The sequence below is a fragment of the Oncorhynchus mykiss genome, chromosome 13, assembly GCF_057628025.1.
Source record: "Oncorhynchus mykiss isolate SJ-2025 chromosome 13, ASM5762802v1, whole genome shotgun sequence".
In the NCBI taxonomy this organism is placed as follows: Eukaryota; Metazoa; Chordata; class Actinopteri; order Salmoniformes; family Salmonidae; genus Oncorhynchus; species Oncorhynchus mykiss.
Genome location: NC_143034.1, coordinates 36,454,270 through 36,475,868, shown reverse-complemented (window position 1 = coordinate 36,475,868; position 21,599 = coordinate 36,454,270). Strand labels below are relative to the sequence as shown.

The 21,599-nt window shown below is 39.9% G+C and overlaps 1 protein-coding gene across 3 annotated transcripts in view; it reads left to right on the top strand.

Moving 5' to 3' along the window:
- The first annotated feature begins 7,677 nt into the window (after window positions 1-7,677).
- The window catches only part of LOC110487402 (uncharacterized), a 29,875-nt gene continuing 15,953 nt past the window's right edge, over window positions 7,678-21,599 (top strand). Inside the window, exons 1-2 of one of the 3 annotated variants that reach the window (XM_090196103.1) lie at window positions 7,678-8,276; window positions 18,300-20,101. In XM_090196103.1, the coding sequence (XP_090052229.1) occupies window positions 7,937-8,276; window positions 18,300-18,373 (414 nt within the window). In that variant the 5' untranslated portion in view covers window positions 7,678-7,936 and the 3' untranslated portion in view covers window positions 18,374-20,101. Of the gene's footprint in view, window positions 8,277-18,299; window positions 20,102-20,504; window positions 20,818-21,599 lie in introns of those variants that run through there. The other 2 variants (XM_090196102.1, XM_036942389.2) reach the window with 2 other exon arrangements.

The following is a 21,599-nucleotide window of genomic DNA, read 5'->3' as shown; positions in this document are numbered from 1 at the left end:
ATTCTTCACAAATTACATTCATAATAGCAAAGAACAAATGTGTGTCTGAGGGAAAATTAACTTTCATACAGCCAAAAGGGGTGAGAAATTACACCAATATCAGTGGACAATCTGCACTAATGTAAATAAACATAGATGATGGGACATATTCCCTTTTGCTTTTCCCTTTTCCCTCCCCTTTCCAGTCCCTCAACAGCTCTCTGACTGTTCTCCACCCTCACTGGGTCTTCAGAGGAGAGGAAGGCTGAGGAGGGATGGAAGGATGAATGGATCAGTCAGTCAATAAAGTGTAGAGCTGCTGTCTGACAAAATCACTATTTTAGTAGTTAATTAAAGGAAATAAGGCTTTATGACTGCTGAATACCAACTATCTATCACTTAGATCATGTATTTTCAGGTAGCGATACATCCTTGGGACGTCCCTAGCCCATTGAAGTTGACATTTAAAATGGTTAAGTTAGGGGTTAAGGTTAGGGTTTAGGGTAGGGATGTCCCAAGAATCCCAGATAGCATTGACCATTGTGCATTTGTAACCGATGTGAAATGTCTAGCTAGTTGGCGGGGTGTGCACTAATAGAGATGGTAACGTTAGTTCGTAGGTGTCAGTTGTTGATGTGTGCAGAGGGTCCCTGGTTTGAGCCCAGGTAGGGGCGAGGAGAGAGACGGAAGCTATACTGTTACACATTCTTCGGTCTCTTTTACGTAGCAGGTGTAAAAGAAACACAGACAAGACAAGTAGGCGCTCAGGTCATTATGGTCATTGTAGTTTAAAAAAAATAGCATCTAATTATGCCAATCTGCATGTGGGGTTGTTAGAGAAGAATGTGATTGTCAGCCCTAACAATCCATTCTAGCACCTCATCAGGTTCTGAAAAAGTCTTCATTGATGACGTGTTCCTTCTATTCCAGGGGGCAGCAGAGGAACTTCATCGATTCTACTCCTTCATCAATACAAGCCGTGAACATCTGAAATTCACCCTCACCTTTCATGCGCATGAAACAAATTACCTCATGGTTGGACTATACTTTTCTCGTCAATCATCTTAAATACTATACTTAAAAACTTAAAAACAACAAATCCTACATTGTTAATGCAATAGAAGGTCAAATGCTTTATTGTCTAAAAATGTAAAGTGCTTGGCGACGGTGAGAAATAAAATGGTGATGCAGGAGCTGGAGAAGGAGGTGTGTTCTAGTGGGTCTGTGCAGGTGTGACGTAGTTAATGAAGATGGAGGTGTGTTCTAGTGAGTCTATGCAGGTGTGACGTAGTTAATGAAGATGGATGTGTGTTCTAAGTGGGTCTGTGCAGGTGTGACGTAGTTAATGAAGATGGGGGTGTGTTCTAGTGGGTCTGGGCAGGTGTGATGTAGTTAATGAAGATGGAGGTGAGTTATAGTGGGTCTGGGCAGGTGTGATGTAGTTAATGGAGATGGAGGTGTGTTCTTGTTGGTCAGGGCAGGTGTGATGTAGTTAATGAAGATGGAGGTGTGTTATAGTGGGTCTGGGCAGGTGTGATGTAGTTAATGAAGATGGAGGTGTGTTATAGTGGGTCTGGGCAGGTGTGATGTAGTTAATGAAGATGGAGGTGAGTTCTAGTGGGTCTGGGCAGGTGTGATGTAGTTAATGAAGATGGAGGTGTGTTCTAAGTGGGTCTGGGCAGGTGTGATGTAGTTAATGAAGATGGAGGTGTGTTATAGTGGGTCTGGGCAGGTGTGATGTAGTTCATGTTTGTATGATGTTGTTTGTATGTGTATGTTTTGTATTGTATTGTTTATAAAATAAAATATTAAAACATTTCCAATGCAACATAACACCTCACAGTTCTATGTTTGGAGTTATTACATTAAACCAATCAGAATTCAGAAAAATGCCAAAGTCAGGTGTGATGTAATATGGAGGACCAGCCTATTCCCTATAATGAAAACTACAACAGAAATAACTTAAAATGTATAACTTTAAATTAAACCAATAATTTGCACTCATGACTTGAGTTATTACAGTAAACCACAGTTTTGGAAATACATAACGCCATCTAACCAAATATCAAATAATATTAGCTATATGCAGTTATCTTAGCCAACCAGCTAACGTTAGCTATTTAGCCCACTAGCTATTAGCCTAAACAGCGTGGCCAACCAGCACGGTTATGGTCAGCAAAACCAACTACCGGAGACCAGTTTGAACCCAACTAACAATAAGCCAAGGTGGAAAAAGTTACAAAACTCCCGTAGTCGAATTCACAGAAAATATGCTGAAAAGTAGTGATGGGGAAAATAAGCTTCCTGAAGCATTGACGCTTCAGGAAAAAATAGGTTCATTACTCAAGGCTTTGAGCGACACAGAATTTAGAACAGCCACATTTTTATTGATGAAGTCACACACCGTAGCAGCGTAGCCATTATGTCATATATTACACCAGATGATTAGTAAATTAGTCAGTCAGCAGCCACCTGCACTGTCGGCTGCAACGTCGAACGAGCCCAAATTAATCAATACCAATCAGGTATTCGACAAAATTATTATTCAGACGTCATTGATCACATGCTGCTGATAAAGTGAGACTGCTTTGAATTTTACCGCTTAGCGACTTCAGTACATGCCTCATAGCTCCAGTCTCAAACTTAATAACCCCGTTCCTGCTGAAGAAGAGGTGGTCTGCTGGATGGAGAAAGAAGCTCTCGTGAAAGAGGAGGAGGAAGAGGAGGCTGTTACAATACAAAAACAAGTAGAGGGTGAGGCTGTTACAGTGAAAGAAGAAGAGAAAGACGTTTCAGTAAAAGAAGAGGGAGACTCGTTCAGAGTTAATTATGAGGAAGACGACGACGTTTCAGTGACAGAAGAGGAGGGGGAGGTGACTGTCACATCGAACAATGAAGAAGAGGAGGAAACTGGATATCTGGGCCCGGTTTCCCAAGCGCATTTTAAGGCGTCGGATAGTTCTAACGATGAAGGTGTTTCACCTGATCTGGTCCAGGTTCTATTTAAGAGTGTCTGGCCCAGTGCTCCTGTTGTCTTGATAGATGTGGAGAGTCAACACCTTTAGTCGATCCACCTTTTTGGTTTGCTTCCTGTTTTTAAGTTTGGTTTGGGTTTTTCTTTTGTTTGCCTCTTCTTGGGCAGATTTAGTGGATCTCATGGTGGGTGTCTTTTAGGTCCCAGTTATTGTTACTAGTCAACTTTCAGTGGACACTGAGTGCAAAACTTCAACATTATGTTATAATACTTTTATTGGCTCAAATGGTTGTTTTATGCAACAGAATAGAGGGTTCTTAGAACTATTGTGTCTGTGTGTTCTACTGATGATTGGCCTCTGGGAGATAACACTGACAGGAGATTTACAATGTCTTTTGGGTGATGAAACCTAAAGAGACCGCATTCCAGAGCATGAGTTAATGTGTCTGTTCTATATGGTACCAGGGAGAGATGACCCCAGGGCCAGACCCTGGTCTCTACACAAAGACTACTGTTTTTACAGCAGATACTGTCTGCTGTGAATTATAAGTATTTTTCATACAAATCTTAACCTTGTGACCCGTTCTATACATCTGCTATTCGTCATGTAGGTTGAAAGGGGTGTATCTTGGCTATAAAAGACCTTTGTACTTTTGTCTCGGGGTTCTCAACGAATCATCTGGGTGTGATTTGTCGACCCGCCATCATTATCGTAGAGCACTCAATTGATTCACTATATATGTGTACGTTGTATTGACCTGCTCCCTTATTATTAAGTGAATAAAGATTTAGTTTAAGAATAAATCTGACTTGTGTGATAAGTTTGTCTCATTTGATATGAAAGAAATTAACCATATTTGGGGATGTTAATCTTCACTTGGTGACCCCTCCTGATGACCTGGGTAAGTGGTTCACCAGGGATCCCTCAAACTTGGGATCTCAGGGAGACCACACTTTGGGAATGGAGCAGATGGACCCACCTTTGATCTGAGAGGCAGCGAGGCCAGTGGATACCACATCTCAAACCTAGTTTAAATATAAAGAGGTGAGCGAAACACGCAAAGTGTAGTTTTTAGTAAAGCCTCGTAAACAGGGCCGAGGCAGTAGGCTCTGAGTGTGTTTTCCTGTGTGAGGGGGCACCTTGGAGGTGTAAACAGTTCCCAGTCAGTAGGCTCTGAGTGTGTTTTCATTGGTCGGTTGCAGGTGACCTAGAGCCGTCCTGACACTGAATTGATCACAGTGGGGATTGGTGCGGTCTGTAGGGGGGAGGGGCCAGGGTGACTGGGTTCTGTGGGAAACACGGTACCTGGTGAAACTATTGGAAGAAGGACCTCATTCTGAAAAGTGTCTTTGTGACCCTCCGAAGTGGTGAATTCCTGGCCAGGTATGCCCTGGGTTTGGTCATTTAGTGTTAATATCTCGAATCTTTGTGAACTAGATGACAACTCATAACTCAAATTTGATAAAGATGAGGTTTAAGCATTATTAAACAGTCTACAAAGTCTGGGCAGTTGTCTCAGAAACTGGTGGGAGTGTGTCCACTTTAGGGTAACTTACCCTAAGGATGAAACTATAAAACGCTTACTGGATTTTCTCCGTCTGGGTACGACATTTGAAATCAAACTGCCCTTAAGGCCTGAAAATTCCACTTTTGGTTCTTCCCAGTATGAGAGAAGTTGTTATATTTATTGAATAAACATTTTTACATCAAGTTAGAGTGAACCAAGGTGGCTGACTAGCTGTTGATGTTGAAGAAGTGTCCCGTCCACAAGATTATACGTCACAGTGTCAGAATCACCTGAAAGACGCACATCGCAATTGAGAAAATACTTTAAGACAAAAAGCTAAAAAAGTTATTTGAAGAACCTTTTGTGGGAACCCCTATAAGTTATTTGAAGAACCCCTTATCATGGTTCCTCAAATAACCTTTTGGGGTTCATTTTTAACTCCCTGTCCACCCTCCATTATAAAAACATATTATAATAATATTGACAATATTGATTTAAATAATGAATTGTTTATTTAGTGGCACCACACATGTGAATTAATATTTACAAAACAATTTATCAAACAAAACACATTACAAAATTGCAACATTTCTGCAGACATGTCAGACCATAATAAATAATAAAATTACTTTGTAAAGTGCATTTCATGACATTTAAAAAAAAATCTAAAATGATGTAAAATAAAAGCAACATACATTAAAAATGATTCATAGGTAAACTAACAATATTGTTGACTTGATACTAAATACAGATTTTTCAGCTTTCGTGTGTATATCGTATCCACTTAGTTATGTTAGGAAGTTTTCCATCTTTATGACCGGCCCTGGTATCTCCACCCCAACTTCTCTTCTCCCAGAACACAGTAATTTAACAACATAAGTGTTTTTCTGACATTTTTGGGAAATGTAAGGGAAAATAAAAAATCCAGCCCTAGCAGAGCCCCAAGTCCCATGGAGACGTCCTCGAGGACGTGGATGTTCTCCCCATCAAAGGCCAGTGGGATTTCACTCTCATATCCATTCCCTGGACTTGATTCATTTCTGAGAAGATAATTTGCACACATTTGTATGCTAATAGATTTTCAGTTTGTATTAACTGCTAGGTAGGTTAAATGTACACTTCAAATGCAGCTGTCCTACAACAGATCTGTTCCTTCTCCTTGATCCCAATTGCATTGTGTCCATGTTCTGTCCGATAAGAGTTTCAAAGGAAGAGAAAATCTACCAAAGAATAGTCTTTAAAAAACATAAATATATTAAATAAATATTGAAAGATAAATGGCATCGACATACAATTGAATGCAAAATAGAAGATCATATTGGAGAAAGCACTAGCCAATACAGTACTTCCATACAGTAACAGTACTGCCATACAGGCCTAATATCACATTTCAAGATATCTTTGTACTCAAATTGTTCAATATTTTATTAGGCTGACTTGAAAGATTATATGCAACATTTTGCTGCATGGCAATACTGTGTTTGGATTCTGAAGGGCATTCAGATGGTAAGTTGGTGGTTGAAGATATCCCTCTAGTGGTGTGGGGGCTGTGCTTTGGCAAAGTGGGTGGGGTTATATTCTGCCTGTTTGGCCCTGTCCGGGGGTATCATCGGATGGGGCCACAGTGTCTACTGACCCCTCCTGTCTCAGCCTCCAGTATTTATGCTGCAGTAGTTTATGTGTCGGGGGGCTAGGGCCAGTTTGTTATATCTGGAGTACTTCTCATATCTTATCTGGTGTCCTGTGAGATTTAAGTATGCTCTCTCTAATTCTCCCTTTCTTTCTCTCTCTCTGAGAAAGACCTGAGCCCTAGGACCATTCCTCAGGACTACCTGGCATGATGACTCCTTGCTGTCCCCAGTCCACCTGGCTGTGCTGCTGCTCCAGTTTCAACTGTTCTGCCTGTGGCTATGGAACCCTGACCTGTTCACTGTTCAATTGTGCGCTGCCCTATACGACTCCAAATCACGGCTTGTTATGATACAGCCTGGTTTTGAACAAGGGGCTGTAGTCACGCCCCTATCACTGAGATGCCATACCTTAGACTGCTGCACTGCTCGTGTGTAATACACTCAGTGATAAATGTATGGGATTCTGGGTAAACCACAGCAGATTTTTGAAGATTTTGAAAATTGAGTGGTCCTGGGATAGAAATGTATAAAGTTGACATTACATCATAAAATACACATTTTAAATCACACATTAGCAATTTATGTTTTCGTTACTACTGTTGTTGGTTTGGCGTCAAATAAGCCTCTCTTCATATGTTTCTTGCCGAATCTCAGTTTTCCATGTGGGTTTTATGCTAAAGTTCCCTCTTTATAGTTGGTAGCAAACTGGAAAATGCATCTTCTTTAGGTTTGCTATTTTACCCTGTTGACTACTGATCAGTCATCCACACTGTGTGTCTCATCAATGCAGGTAATTTATGACAAATGTACAAAGTATATGTTTTATAAACTCATGAACACCAGCCAGTTTATTTGCCCGGTTCTGTTAGTTTAGGTGTATTATACTTTTTGCCAGCAGAGGGGGACATCGAGTAATCTTTCAGGTTAATTTGATAATTTTTGATACTAAAATGGATGACAGTTTATTCTGATGTAGTGAATATGAGACACATGAAAATAATGTTTATTTTTATTATAGTAAATTAGGAATTAGTAGGAATAGTTAAATCCACTATACGATCACAATAACTTTGATAGACATTTCAACTGTTTTTTTGTTAGTATATTATAGGGCAGATTTATGTAGAATTGCTGTGGGAGTGCTATTTATATCCCGTCACTACTGATCATTCATCCATACTGTGTGTGTCCCATCATTGCAGCTTTGGAAATAAATGAACTATCTTCCTTACATCTACATGATGTATTGTTACACAATGTAGGAGCAGTATAGACCTAGTCTATTCATTATAGACATCTACATGATGTAGACATCATTGTAGACATCTACAGTAGCTAGCTACTTATTTAGATTTAGTATGACTTAATGAAACTGCCTTAAATGTGCTGTAGTAAACATTGTTTTATTCGCACTAATCAATCAACACTTTCCTGTCATTTGTATGTCTCAATATAATAGTATTATTTAATTAAATCCATTTAAAATGATCTTTGTCTGAAAAAAAAAAATGATCCTCAACTGCGTTTCCCCTCCAGTCAGCAGACGGCGATGTGCGTCTTTCAGGCGACGCTGCCAGCGTGACGTATAATCTAGTGGACGGTTCTTCAAAAACAGCTCGTCAACCACCTCGGTAGCTTGCTAGACAACATAGCCGAAAGATTCAAGCTATTTATACTCTTTCGGTGTATATTAGCTACTGTGTTTTAGATACACTTCTGTCGTATCTACTTGTTAACCTATTTAATGTAATATTACGTTATTTTGTATTAGTCAGCTATAGTAGCTGGCTGGTTAAGTTAGCACTAGCCTTGTCGCTAATGATAGATAGCTAACACCCCCGACCATGAGCTCCCTAAACTACTCTCCTCCGGTTAAAGAAGAGGAGGTCTGCTGGACGGAGAAAGAAGCTCAGGGGCTGAACATTGTTGTGAAAGAGGAGGAGGATGTCACAGTAAAAAAAGAAGTAGAGGGTGGGGCTGTTACAGTGAAAGAAGAAGAAGAAGAGAAAGACGTTTCAGTGAAAGAGGAGGAAGACGCGTTCAGAGTGAAAGAGGAGGATGTTACAGTAAAAGAAGATGAGGAAAATAAAGAGGAGGATGCAGTTTTTGGAGTGAAGATGGAAGGAGAGATTACTGTCACATTGAAAGATGAAGAGGAGGAGATGGGAGATCTGATTAACACCAGTAAGTACCGCCTTAAATGTGATTTGAATTTTGGTTTGGATATTCGGAGTTGGCTCGTCAATACCTCTTCAACGGAGGGCCCTAGGATGATGACTGATATGTCTAGAATCAGACGACGTAGAGAACAAGCTACCCCTTGTTTTCTCCGTTCCGTTTCCAAAAAGTGACATAACATATATATTTGAGAAGGGTCTATCTGCTGACAGCAGACTGGGGGGCACGGCATGTAGTGATTTTTCATGTAGGGATGATTTAATACACACCGAGCCCCCCAGTAGTGCCATGCGAGAGTTGGGTTGGCTACACCAAAGATTATGGATATACTGACAAGATGTCTCTCCGCCCTAACAAGGGGAGTCGTTGTCCACAAAGCTGCACTGTGGGTTGTCTAGCTCTCACCTATCCTTTTTTTGGATTGGTGGATACTTCTGATTATTGTAATCCATTTTTTATATGTTCTATTAGGGTTGTTGACATCAACCCCTTGTATTCAATGGAGAGAAATGCTAAGCTACTAGCCTCATGGATATGCATCTGGAGACAACTCCTATAGTGTTTTTATTAGAAAACACCATTCTAAGCAGTCCACCCGGTTTTGGTTCATGTCTGACAGAGATGAACACACCGTTCTATACAGTCCACCTGGTAGAAGTTCATATCTGACAGAGATGAACACACACCGTTCTATACAGTCCACCTGGTAGAGGTTCATATCTGACAGAGATGAACACACCGTTCTATACAGTCCACCTGGTAGAGGTTCATATCTGACAGAGATGAACACACCCTTCTATACAGTCCACCTGGTAGAGGTTCATGTCTGACAGAGATGAACACACCGTACTATACAGTCCACCTGATAGAGGTTCATATCTGACAGATGAAAACCTCTGTTAGAAACTTAGAAAGAGGGCGAGTCTAAAGCTGCAACAACTAGGATTGTGCCTTTTGGCTTCTGGTCAACGAAATAAAGTTGATATGAAAACCAATAGAACGGGAGGGAAATGGCATAGTGGTGGATCCAATAGAACAGGAGAGAAATGACATAGTGGTGGATCTAATAGAACAGGAAATAAATTACATAGTGGTGGGTCTAATAGAACAGGAGAGAAATGACATAGTGGTGGGTCCAATATAACAGTAGAGAAATGTCATAGTGGTGGGTCTAATAGAACAGGAGAGACATGACATAGTGGTGGGTCTAATAGAACAGTAGAGAAATGTCATAGTGGTGGGTCCAACAGGTAAATACATTGAAATAAATTTGCCCAAATGATTTCATTACCCCAAAGAAAGGATTGCCAAATCATTTCCCAATATGAATGAGACCCTCTTCACCAGTAGGCTAGGTCTCACTCCAAAGACAACGGAATGAGAAATGTTTTAAGGTTATACCAAGGATCATTTTGCTATTTAATTTTGAATTGTAAGACGCCTTGAAGTATCAACAAAAAATATTTAAAAATTATTTTGTCAAAAAATTATTTGTCCATACTGCTGTAACACATTGGAAAACATTCACAACATGGAACAACAGTAACCATAGTAACAATTTAAAGGAAGTTTGTTCTGAGGTGTCTGTCCTGTATCTGAGAGATATAATAACATATATGTATATATATAAATATAAACATTTTTTTGGGATGTCTTTAATCCCTTATTTATGTCACTAAAGTCTTTCCACATTTTGTTACGTTACAGCCTTATTCTACAAAAATAAAATCCTCATCAATCTACACACAATACCCCATAATGAAAAAGCGTAAATAGGTTTTTAGAAAAAATGCTACATTTATTATAAGAAAAAACATTATTTTTTTATTATTAAATGATTTAATATTATTATGTACAAGTATTCAAATCTTTTACTATGAGACTCGAAATTGAGCTCAGGTGCATACTGTTTCCATTGAGATGTTTCTACAACTTGATTGGAGTCCACCTGTGGTCAATTCAATTGATTGGACATGATTTGGTGTGCCTTACACACCTGTCTGGCTACCACAGCATTCTGAAGCGATACTCCATCCCATCTGGTTTGCGCTTAGTGGGACTATCATTTGTTTCTCAGCAGGACAATGTCCCAACACACCTCCAGGCTGTGTAAGGGCTATTTGTGATGAGTGATGGAGCGCTGCATCAGATGACCTGGCCACCACAATCACCCGACCTCAACCCAATTGAGATGGTTTGGGATGAGTTGGACTGCAGAGTGAAGGAAAAGCAGCCAACAATTACTCAGCATATGTGGGAACTCCTTCAAGACTGTTGGAAAAGCATTCCAGGTGAAGCTCGTTGAGAGAATGCCAAGAGTGTGCAAAGCTGTCATGAAGGCAAAGGGTGGCTACTTTGAAGAATCTAAACTATATATTTTGATTTGTTTACCACTTTTTTGGTTACTACATGATTCCATATGTGTTATTTCATGGATTTCATGTCTTCACTACTATTCTACAATGTAAAAAATAGTAAAGATAAAGAAAACCCCTGGAATGAGTAGGTGTCAACTTTTGACTGGTACTGTATATCTCATGAATGTTTTTACATTCAGTTACAAACGTACAACTTTCTTATCACTTCTTCCACAGGCAAACATGTAAGGAAAGCTTTTTTTTTATCAAAAGGGAAGCTGTCAAAAATGTATTGAATTCAAATGGATTTACCCAGCCTACAAAGCACTCCAGCCACTCTGTAATGACCAGTTCTGATCTTTTATTTAGGGATCTAGTCTAGATTAAACCTCATAGGAAGACCAGTTTTATCATGTGGAGGTTTCATTCAGGTCTCTCTTTAACAAGATACTCTGACTTTGGCAGGAGAGAGACCAGACTCTCACTCTGACAGCAGGAACAGTCCTTCAGGGGAACCAGACCCAAAAACAACCAAACCAGTGAGACAACACCACTGCTCCCACTGTGAAAATAGTTATTGCTGGTTAAGGAACCTAAAAAGGAACCTCCTGTGTGTATTCTCCTGAATACACACAGGAGAAAAGCCTTATCACTGTTCCCACTGTGGAATTAGTTTTATTCTGTTAGGGCACCTAAAAGCTCACGAGAGGACACACACAGGAGAAAAGCTTTACCAATGTTCCCAGTGTGAAAATAGTTTTACTCAGATAGGGTACCTAAAAGCTCATGAGAGAATACACACAGGAGAAAAGCCTTACCACTGCTCCCAGTGTAAAAATAGTTTTTCCTGGTTAGGGAGCCACACTAAAAAAGCCCCAACACTACTCTCTCTCTGTGTGGAAGGACATTTTTCCAGTCAGAGAACCTAAAATCACATGAGAGAATAAAGGCGCTGTGTTCTGACTTATTTTTTATTGAGAATTTCTGTTTTTGTTTATGCCACATGAAATCATATTGTTTATGATTATACCTGTCTATTTAAGGTCCCACGGTTAACAATGCATGTCAGAGCAAATACCTAGCAATGAGGTCAAAGAAATTGTCCGTAGAGCTCAGAGACAGGATTGTGTCGAGGCACAGATCTGGGGAAGGCTACCAAAAATGTCTGTAGCATTGGAGGTCCCCAAGAACACAATGGCCACCATCATTCTTTAATGGAAGAAGTTTGGAACCACAAAGACTCTACCCAGAGCTGTCCACCCGGCCAAACTGAGCAATCGGGAGAGAAGGGCCTTCATGGAGGTGACCAAGAACCCAATGGTCACTCTGATAGAGCTCCAGAGCTCCTCTGTGGAGATGGGGGAACCTTCCAGAAGGAAACCATCTCTGCAGCACTCCACCAATCAGGCCTTTATGTAGCAATGATTAAAACCTCTTAAGGATGCGCCCCTTTTTTTTCAAAAACCTGTTTTTGGTTTGTCATTATGGGGTATTGTGTGTAGATTGATGAGGAGGGGAAAATGTTCAATTTTAGAATAAGGTTGTAACGTAACAAAATGTGGAAAAGGTGAAGGGGTCTGAATACTTAACGAATGCACTGTATGCCGCTGGCAGAGTTTTCTACCTCTGGTAGTTTTGTACACAGTCACGTGATTTAATTTATTTATTTATTTTACCTTTATTTAACCAGGTAGGCAAGTTGAGAACAAGTTCTCATTTACAATTGCGACCTGGCCAAGATAAAGCAAAGCAGTTCGACAGATACAACAACACAGAGTTACACATGGAGTAAAACAAACATACAGTCAATAATAAAGTATAAACAAGTCTATATACAATGTGAGCAAATGAGGTGAGAAGGGAGGTAAAGGCAAAAAAGGCCTTGGTGGCAAGGTAAATACAATATAGCAAGTAAAACACTGGAATGGTAGTTTTGCAATGGAAGAATGTGCAAAGTAGAAATAAAAATAATGGGGTGCAATGGAGCAAAATAAATAAATAAATTAAATACAGTTGGGAAAGAGGTAGTTGATAGGGCTAAATTATAGGTGGGCTATGTACAGGTGCAGTAATCTGTGAGCTGCTCTGACAGTTGGTGCTTAAAGCTAGTGAGGGAGATAAGTGTTTCCAGTTTCAGAGATTTTTGTAGTTCGTTCCAGTCATTGGCAGCAGAGAACTGGAAAGAGAGGCGGCCAAAGAAAGAATTGGTTTTGGGGGTGACTAGAGAGATATACCTGCTGGAGCGTGTGCTACAGGTGGGAGATGCTATGGTGACCAGCGAGCTGTGATAAGGGGGGACTTTACCTAGCAGGGTCTTGTAGATGACATGGAGCCAGTGGGTTTGGCGACGAGTATGAAGCGAGGGCCAGCCAACGAGAGCGTACAGGTCGCAATGGTGGGTAGTATATGGGGCTTTGGTGACAAAACGGATTGCACTGTGATAGACTGCATCCAATTTGTTGAGTAGGGTATTGGAGGCTATTTTGTAAATTACATCGCCAAAGTCGAGGATTGGTAGGATGGTCAGTTTTACAAGGGTATGTTTGGCAGCATGAGTGAAGGATGCTTTGTTGCGAAATAGGAAGCAGAAGATACGTGGTATAGAAAAGTCCAATCTTAGGAGAGTTCATGGGAGGCACTATACTGTGTGTCTGCAGGTGTCTATCTGGTTAAAACCACTGAAACAGGAGCCCCTCCACCCTCTGGTGGGATGCATCATGTCTACAGAGAAACCTAGATTCAAATACTTAGATGTGTGTGTATTGGGTATACGTTGTGAAATTGTTAGATATTACTTGTTAGAAATGACTGCACTGTCAGAGCTTAGTTCAACTGTAAAGGGGTTCTCCACTTTAATGTTGTTCTGTAGGAATGGCTGAAGCTACACTGTAACGTGTAGAACATCAAGAGTGGACCATCAACAAAACGTTAACAATTGATCAAATGGTTCCAATGACAATGCCTGGAATACTGTAGTCCTCAATATCTCCTATTAGATTAGCCCAATATGTACTCTTAAAGGGGCAATCAGCAGTTGTTACATCCATTTTGGGACGTATACATTAATGACATATACACATCTGTTTCTTGAAGAAATCACTTATAAATGCCTCATGAGCTTAGTTCAACTGTCGTCAGAACCCCAAATATTAGCTTTTTTTTACTCCGATGTTTGTTAGCAAATATAAACAAACACTCTATATCCTCAAAAAATGGTTAAAACTATAATGTTGATATCATGGATGGTTGCATTTCTCCAGCCCCATCCCTCAGCTTTTTACTGAAATGGGCAGGGAGTTCATTTTGTTATTGTTTCTACTGCTGATTTGCTGCCCCCGTTACTCCTCAAGGTCCAAGGACTGTATGTTATTTTCAGAGGTAGACTGGCTCTGGCAGCTAAAAAAAGTCAAATATTCCATCAAAATGTGAATCGATTCTCAATTGCGATACGTTTCTAGAAACATAAATCGCTGTACTTTCATATCACATCAAAATGATTTCACATAATACTTTTATGTCACATCTAAAATAATTTAAAATAATACTTTCATATCACATCAAAAATTATTTCACACTTACTGCACACTGTTTTAACCAGATTCATCACAGTTGCAGCTGACGGTATGTTTCAGTGTTTCATCACAGTTAAAGCTGACAGTATGTTTCAGAAATGAAATGGAATGGCCAACTGGGAACACAACTTTAACCCTATTAAGGTGTGTATCAATTTAACCTTTAGTTTAAGAAAATTGTTTCTCGCTGATATGAAAGATTAGGTCCTTATGCTTCCAAAACCGTACCGCAAGCGTTGTGTGTAAATGTTCAGACAGAGCGTAGGGGCTCTAAACCCCCCTCGAACAGAAGACGCCTTCGTCCAAGGACTCTCCTGTGTATTGTAATGGAACTGAGAGTCATGGTTGGGGACTACTATTAGCCAGATAGGGGTCTGCTCAGCCATGTGAAAGTGGCATTACATCATACTTCCAGCCAGGGTCCCCTGACCTTTTTGAATTACTTGGTCATTTACGTGGTCATTTACGATATACAATCAGGTCCAGTATTATTGGCACCCTTGATAAATGTAAACACTATATAGTATTTAAATACTATGTTTTATAGTCAGGTCCAGTATTATTGGCACCCTTGATAAATGTAAACACTATATAGCCTTTAAATATAACAACCAGCCGAGCCTCTGCCTGTTCAGCCTGCTTCAATCCAGAAGGCAAGGTCAGTACAGGTGCATCAAAGCAGGGACCGAGAGACTGAAAAATAGCTTCTATCTGAAGGCTGTCAGACTGCTAAACAGCCATCACTAACTCAGAGAGGCTTCTGCCTACATAGAGACACACTAGTCACTTTAAACAATGCCACTTTAATAATAATGTTTACATATCTTACATTACTCATCTCATATGTATATACTGTATTCTATCCTATTCTACTGTATCTTAGTCTATGTATTACTCATCTCATATGTATATACTGTATTCTATCCTATTCTACTGTATCTTAGTCTATGTATTACTCATCTCATATGTACAGTGCCTTGCGAAAGTATTCGGCCCCCTTGAACTTTGCGACCTTTTGCCACATTTCAGGCTTCAAACATAAAGATATAAAACTGTATTTTTTTGTGAAGAATCAACAACAAGTGGGACACAATCATGAAGTGGAACGACATTTATTGGATATTTCAAACTTTTTTAACAAATCAAAAACTGAAAAATTGGGCGTGCAAAATTATTCAGCCCCTTTACTTTCAGTGCAGCAAACTCTCTCCAGAAGTTCATTGAGGATCTCTGAATGATCCAATGTTGACCTAAATGACTAATGATGATAAATACAATCCACCTGTGTGTAATCAAGTCTCCGTATAAATGCACCTGCACTGTGATAGTCTCAGAGGTCCGTTAAAAGCGCAGAGAGCATCATGAAGAACAAGGAACACACCAGGCAGGTCCGAGATACTGTTGTGAAGAAGTTTAAAGCCGGATTTGGATACACAAAGATTTCCCAAGCTTTAAACATCCCAAGGAGCACTGTGCAAGCGATAATATTGAAATGGAAGGAGTATCAGACCACTGCAAATCTACCAAGACCTGGCCGTCCCTCTAAACTTTCAGCTCATACAAGGAGAAGACTGATCAGAGATGCAGCCAAGAGGCCCATGATCACTCTGGATGAACTGCAGAGATCTCCAGCTGAGGTGGGAGACTCTGTCCATAGGACAACAATCAGTCGTATATTGCACAAATCTGGCCTTTATGGAAGAGTGGCAAGAAGAAAGCCATTTCTTAAAGATATCCATAAAAAGTGTTGTTTAAAGTTTGCCACAAGCCACCTGGGAGACACACCAAACATGTGGAAGAAGGTGCTCTGGTCAGATGAAACCAAAATTGAACTTTTTGGCAACAATGCAAAACGTTATGTTTGGCGTAAAAGCAACACAGCTCATCACCCTGAACACACCATCTCCACTGTCAAACATGGTGGTGGCAGCATCATGGTTTGGGCCTGCTTTTCTTCAGCAGGGACAGGGAAGATGGTTAAAATTGATGGGAAGATGGATGGAGCCAAATACAGGACCATTCTGGAAGAACCTGATGGAGTCTGCAAAAGACCTGAGACTGGGACGGAGATTTGTCTTCCAACAAGACAATAATCCAAAACATAAACCAAAATCTACAATGGAATGGTTCAAAAATAAACATATCCAGGTGTTAGAATGGCCAAGTCAAAGTCCAGACCTGAATCCAATCGAGAATCTGTGGAAAGAACTGAAAACTGCTGTTCACAAATGCTCTCCATCCAACCTCACTGAGCTCGAGCTGTTTTGCAAGGAGGAATGGGGAAAAAATTCAGTCTCTCGATGTGCAAAACTGATAGAGACATACCCCAAGCGACTTACAGCTGTAATCGCAGCAAAAGATGGCGCTACAAAGTATTAACTTAAGGGGGTTGAATAATTTTGCACGCCCAATTTTTCAGTTTTTGATTTGTTAAAGAAGTTTGAAATATCCAATAAATGTCGTTCCACTTCATGATTGTGTCCCACTTGTTGTTGATTCTTCACAAAAAAATACAGTTTTATATCTTTGTTTGAAGCCTGAAATGTGGCAAAAGGTCGCAAAGTTCAAGGGGGCCGAATACTTTCGCAAAGCACTGTAAAGCCAAAAAAACAAACAGTGCATCCTGCAGGTAGAAAATAGCCTAAATATCACATTTTCTGCACATGGCCTGTCTACAACGATCTTGAAACATTGTATCAACTATCAACTTGGTCCTCCGAAACTTGCACTGTCCTATTCTACTGTATCTTAGTCTATGTATTACTCATCTCATATGTATATACTGTATTCTATCCCATTCTACTGTATCTTAGTCTATGTATTACTCATCTCATATGTATATACTGTAACTTTTACCATCTATTGCACCTTGTCTATGCCGCTCGGCCATGGCTCATCCATATATTTATATGTACATGTTCTCATTCACCCCTTTTAGATTTGTGTGTATTAGGTAGTTGTTGTGGTATTGTTAGATTACTTGTTAGATTTTGCTGCACTATCGGAAATAGAAGCACAAGCATTTCGCTACAATAACATCTGCTAACCGTGTGTATGTGACCAATAATTTTTGATATGATTGATTACTACCTCAATCCTCACCTTTTTCCTAAAATGTTTTATGAGATTGGAGAACACCGTGGGAGGGATCTTAGGCCATTCCTCCATACAGAATCCTACCAGATGTTTGATGATTTCTAGAACACATAGTGATCTTAGACCATTCTCCATACAGAGTCCTTCCAGGTCCTTATGGACTGCCCTCCAAATGGGGTTAAAGTGTGGGGCCTGAGATGGCCCTGCGTTCTCATTCTGACACCAAACCACAGGTTTCCAAATGGGGTTAAAGTGTGGGGCCTGAGATGGCCCTGCGTTCTCATTCTGACACCAAACCCACTCCTGGTGGGCGTGGCTAAACACCTCTATTTCCCAGTAATCTGACTACAGCACCGCTTTCAATCCAATTACCAATGGTGTTTAGCCATTTATTGTCTCCAGTCATTTACATGTGTTGGATGACATGAACATAGAGGTCCTTGGTAACACCAGTGGGTTTAGAGTCTAACTTAGAATGCAGAACAGAACCCCATACCTACTGTCAAATATGGTGCTGGATCTTTGGGCTTCAACTGGTCCTGGAACACTTCATGCCTCAGCCTATAAACATTATATATTATAGAGCTCTGTTCAGCCTATAAACATGATATATTATAGAGCTCTGTTCAGCCTATAAACATGATATATTATAGAGCTCTGCTCAGCCTATAAACATTGTATATTATAGAGCTCTGATCAGCCTATAAACATTATATTATAGAGCTCTGTTCTATTATTATAGAGCTCTGATCAGCATATATACATGACATTATCTAATATTACCCCCTTTCCCTGTTATAGAGCTCTGCTATAAACATGAGAGCAAAATTAGATTTTATGTTCTACATTATTATTATGGTTTTTATTAAATGATGGAATGTTCTGAAAACTGACTTCAGGTTTTTGAGGAATCTAGCCTCACAGGAAGACAGTTTTATTTTATGGAGGTTTAATTCAGTTTTCTGTTTTAGTATTTAACTAGATACTCTGTTTGTCTTTGGAAGGAGAGGGACCAGACTCTCACAGCGGGGAGACTCCTTCAGGGGAACCAGACCCAGAGACGCCCAAACCAGCGTGACAACACCTCTGTTCCCAGTGTGGAAAGAGTTTTAAGGGGTTAAGGAACCTGAAAGTACACGAGAGAACGCATACAGGAGAAAACCCTTATGATTGCTCCCACTGTGGAAAGAGTTTTACCAAGTTAGAGAACCTAAAAGAGCATGAGAGGACACACACAAGAAAAAAGTGTTTCCAATGTTCCCAGTGTGGAAAGAGGTTTACCCAGTTACGGTACCTGAAACAACATGAAGAAATACACACAGTAGGAATACCTACCACTGCTCTCAGTGTGGAAAGATATTTACTGGGTTAGGGAACCTGAAAATACATATGAGAATACACTCTGGAGTGAAGCCTTATCACTGTCCCCACTGTGGAAGGAATTTTAGGTGGTATGCGAGCCTGAAGGAGCATGAGAGAAAACACACAGGAGAAAAGCCTTACCACTGTTCCAATTGTGAAAAGAGTTTTACCCATCAAGGGAGCCTGAAAGCGCACGAGAGAATACACTCGGGAGAAAAACCTTACCAATGTTCCCGGTGTGAAAAGAGTTTTACCCGGTTAGTGAGCTTGAAAAGGCATGCGAGAATACACACAGGAGAAAAGCTTTTCCAACATACTAAGGCACAGGAGGAGAAGACATACCACTGCTCTCGTTGTGAAAATACTTTTTCCCAGTCAAAGGACCTGAAATCACAGGAGAGAATAGAGAGGCTGTGTTCTGACTTATGTTTTTGATTGTGAAATTGTGTTTTTGTTCATGCTACATTAAATCATATTGTATGAATGAAATCATACTGAAAAATAGATCATTTATTTTGTTCAGCTCAAGACATGATCATGTTGAAAATCAGATTAAAATAGTTTAAAAAATATATGATGTTTTGATTATGAATTTCAGATTGATTGAATGCAAGTGTAAACCCCTACATGTTGTTCACTATATAATTGTGACATTTCAAACATGTTAATTATTACATAGATTGATATTAGTATTTCTTCATTCAGATTGTCATTGTAAATGCGAATTGGTTCTCAGTTGACATATCTGATTAAATAAAGGTGAAATATGGCATTTACTTTATTATCTTTGGGAAGTCTATTTGATTCTAAGTTGGGACTATAAGAATATTTTGAAGATAAATACACAAGGCAGAGTACGACAGAGACAGAGGACGAGAGGTCAATACAGTACTAACAATCAATGGGGGGGGTTGAATGCTGAGCTATAGTCAATGAACAGCATTCTTACATAGGTATTTATCTTGTCCAGATGGGCAGTGCGATGTCACTACAGTCCCTGGTTCGAATCCAGGCTGAATCACATCTGGCCATGATTGGGAGTCCTGTAGGGAAGCGCAAAATTGGCCCAGCATCGTCCGGGTTTGGACAGGGTAGGCCGTCATTGTAAATAAGAATTTGTTCAAAACTGACTTGCCTAGTTAAACAATGGTTAAATAAAAATATATTGGGTACAGGAACAATGGCGGACATCTTGAAGCATGTGGGGACAGTAGACTGGGATAGGGAGAGATTGAATATGTCTGTAATATGTTTCATAGCAAAGGGTCTGAATACTTATGTAAATAAGGTAATTCTGTTTTTTATTTGTATTTGTATTTTCTGATCATTTCGAAAAACCTGCTTTCACGTTGTCATTATGTTGTGTGTAGATTGATGAGGAATATTTTCTATTTAATCCATTTTAGAATAAAGCTGTAATTAATCCAACAAAATGTGGAAAAAGTCACGGGGTCTGAATACTTTCTGAATGTAAACTAAAGTAAAAAAAAAAGTTAATTAAATACATTTCAAATGAACTTGGTCTGAAAATAAAATATGACCCTCAACTGCGTTTCCCCTCCAGTCAGCAGACGGCGATGTGAGTCTTTCAGGTTCTTCAGAAACAGCTCGTCAACCACCTCGGTAGCTTGCTAGACAACATAGCCGAAAGATTCAAGCTATTTATACGCTTTTGGTGTATATTAACTACTGTGTTTTAGACACACTTCTGTTGTATCTACTTGTTAACCTATTTAATTGAATATTACGTTAATATTACGTTATTTTGTATTAGTCAGCTATAGGAGCTGGCTGGTTAAGTTAGCACTAGCCTTGTCGCTAATGATAGCTAGCTAACATCCCCAACCATGAGCTCCCTAAACTTCTCTCCTCCTGTTAAAGAAGAGGTCTGCTGGACGGAGGAAGAGGGTCTGGGGCTGAATGTTGTTGTGAAAGAGGAGGATGTTACAGTAAAACAAGAAGTAGAGGGTGAGGCTGTTACAGTGAAAGAAGAGAAAGACGTTTCAGTGAAAGAAGAGGAAGATGCGTTCAGAGTGAAAGATGAGGAGGATGTTACTGTGAAAGAAGAGGAGGATGTAGTTTTTGTTGTGAAGAAGGAGGGGGAGATTACTGTCACCTTGAAAGATGAAGAGGTGGAGATGGGAGATCTGATTAACACCAGTAAGTGCCGCCTTAAATTTGTTTTTAACTTTGGATATTCGGAGTTGGCTCGTCCGTCAATACCTCTTCAACGGAGGGCCCTGGGATGATGACTGATATGTCTGGAATCAGACGACGTAGAGAGCAAGCTACACCTTGTTTTCTCCATTCCGTTTCCAAAACGTGACTTAACATATATATTTGAGAAGGGTCTTAACATAGACCTTTCTCAAATACATATCGGCATGTAGTGATTTTCATGTAGTGATGTTTTACTACACACCGAGCCCCCCAATAGTGCCATGTGAGAGTTGGGTTGGCTACACCAAAGATTATGGATATACTGACAAGATGTCTCTCTGCCCTGACAAAGGGAGTTGTCCACAAAGCGGCACTGCAGGTTGTCTATCTCCCGCCTATCCTTTCTTTGGATTGGTGGATACTTCTTATTATTGTAATCTATTGTTTATATTCTGTGAGGGTTGTTGTCGTCAACCGCCTGTATTCAATGGAGAGCTATGCATATTCACGCTAGCAGCTTAGCATATCAATCTGAAGACCAGGAGAGCAATGGCATAGTGGTGGGTCCAATAGAACAGGAAATAAATGATATAGTGGTGGATCTAATAGAACAGGAGAGAAATTGCATAGTGGTGGGTCCAATAGAACAGGAAAGAAATGACATAGTGGTGGGTCTAATAGAACAGGAGAGAAATGACATAGATAAGGTAAATAAATTGAAATAAATTTGCCCAAATGATATAATTACCTCAAAGAAAGGATTGCCAAATAATTTCCCAATA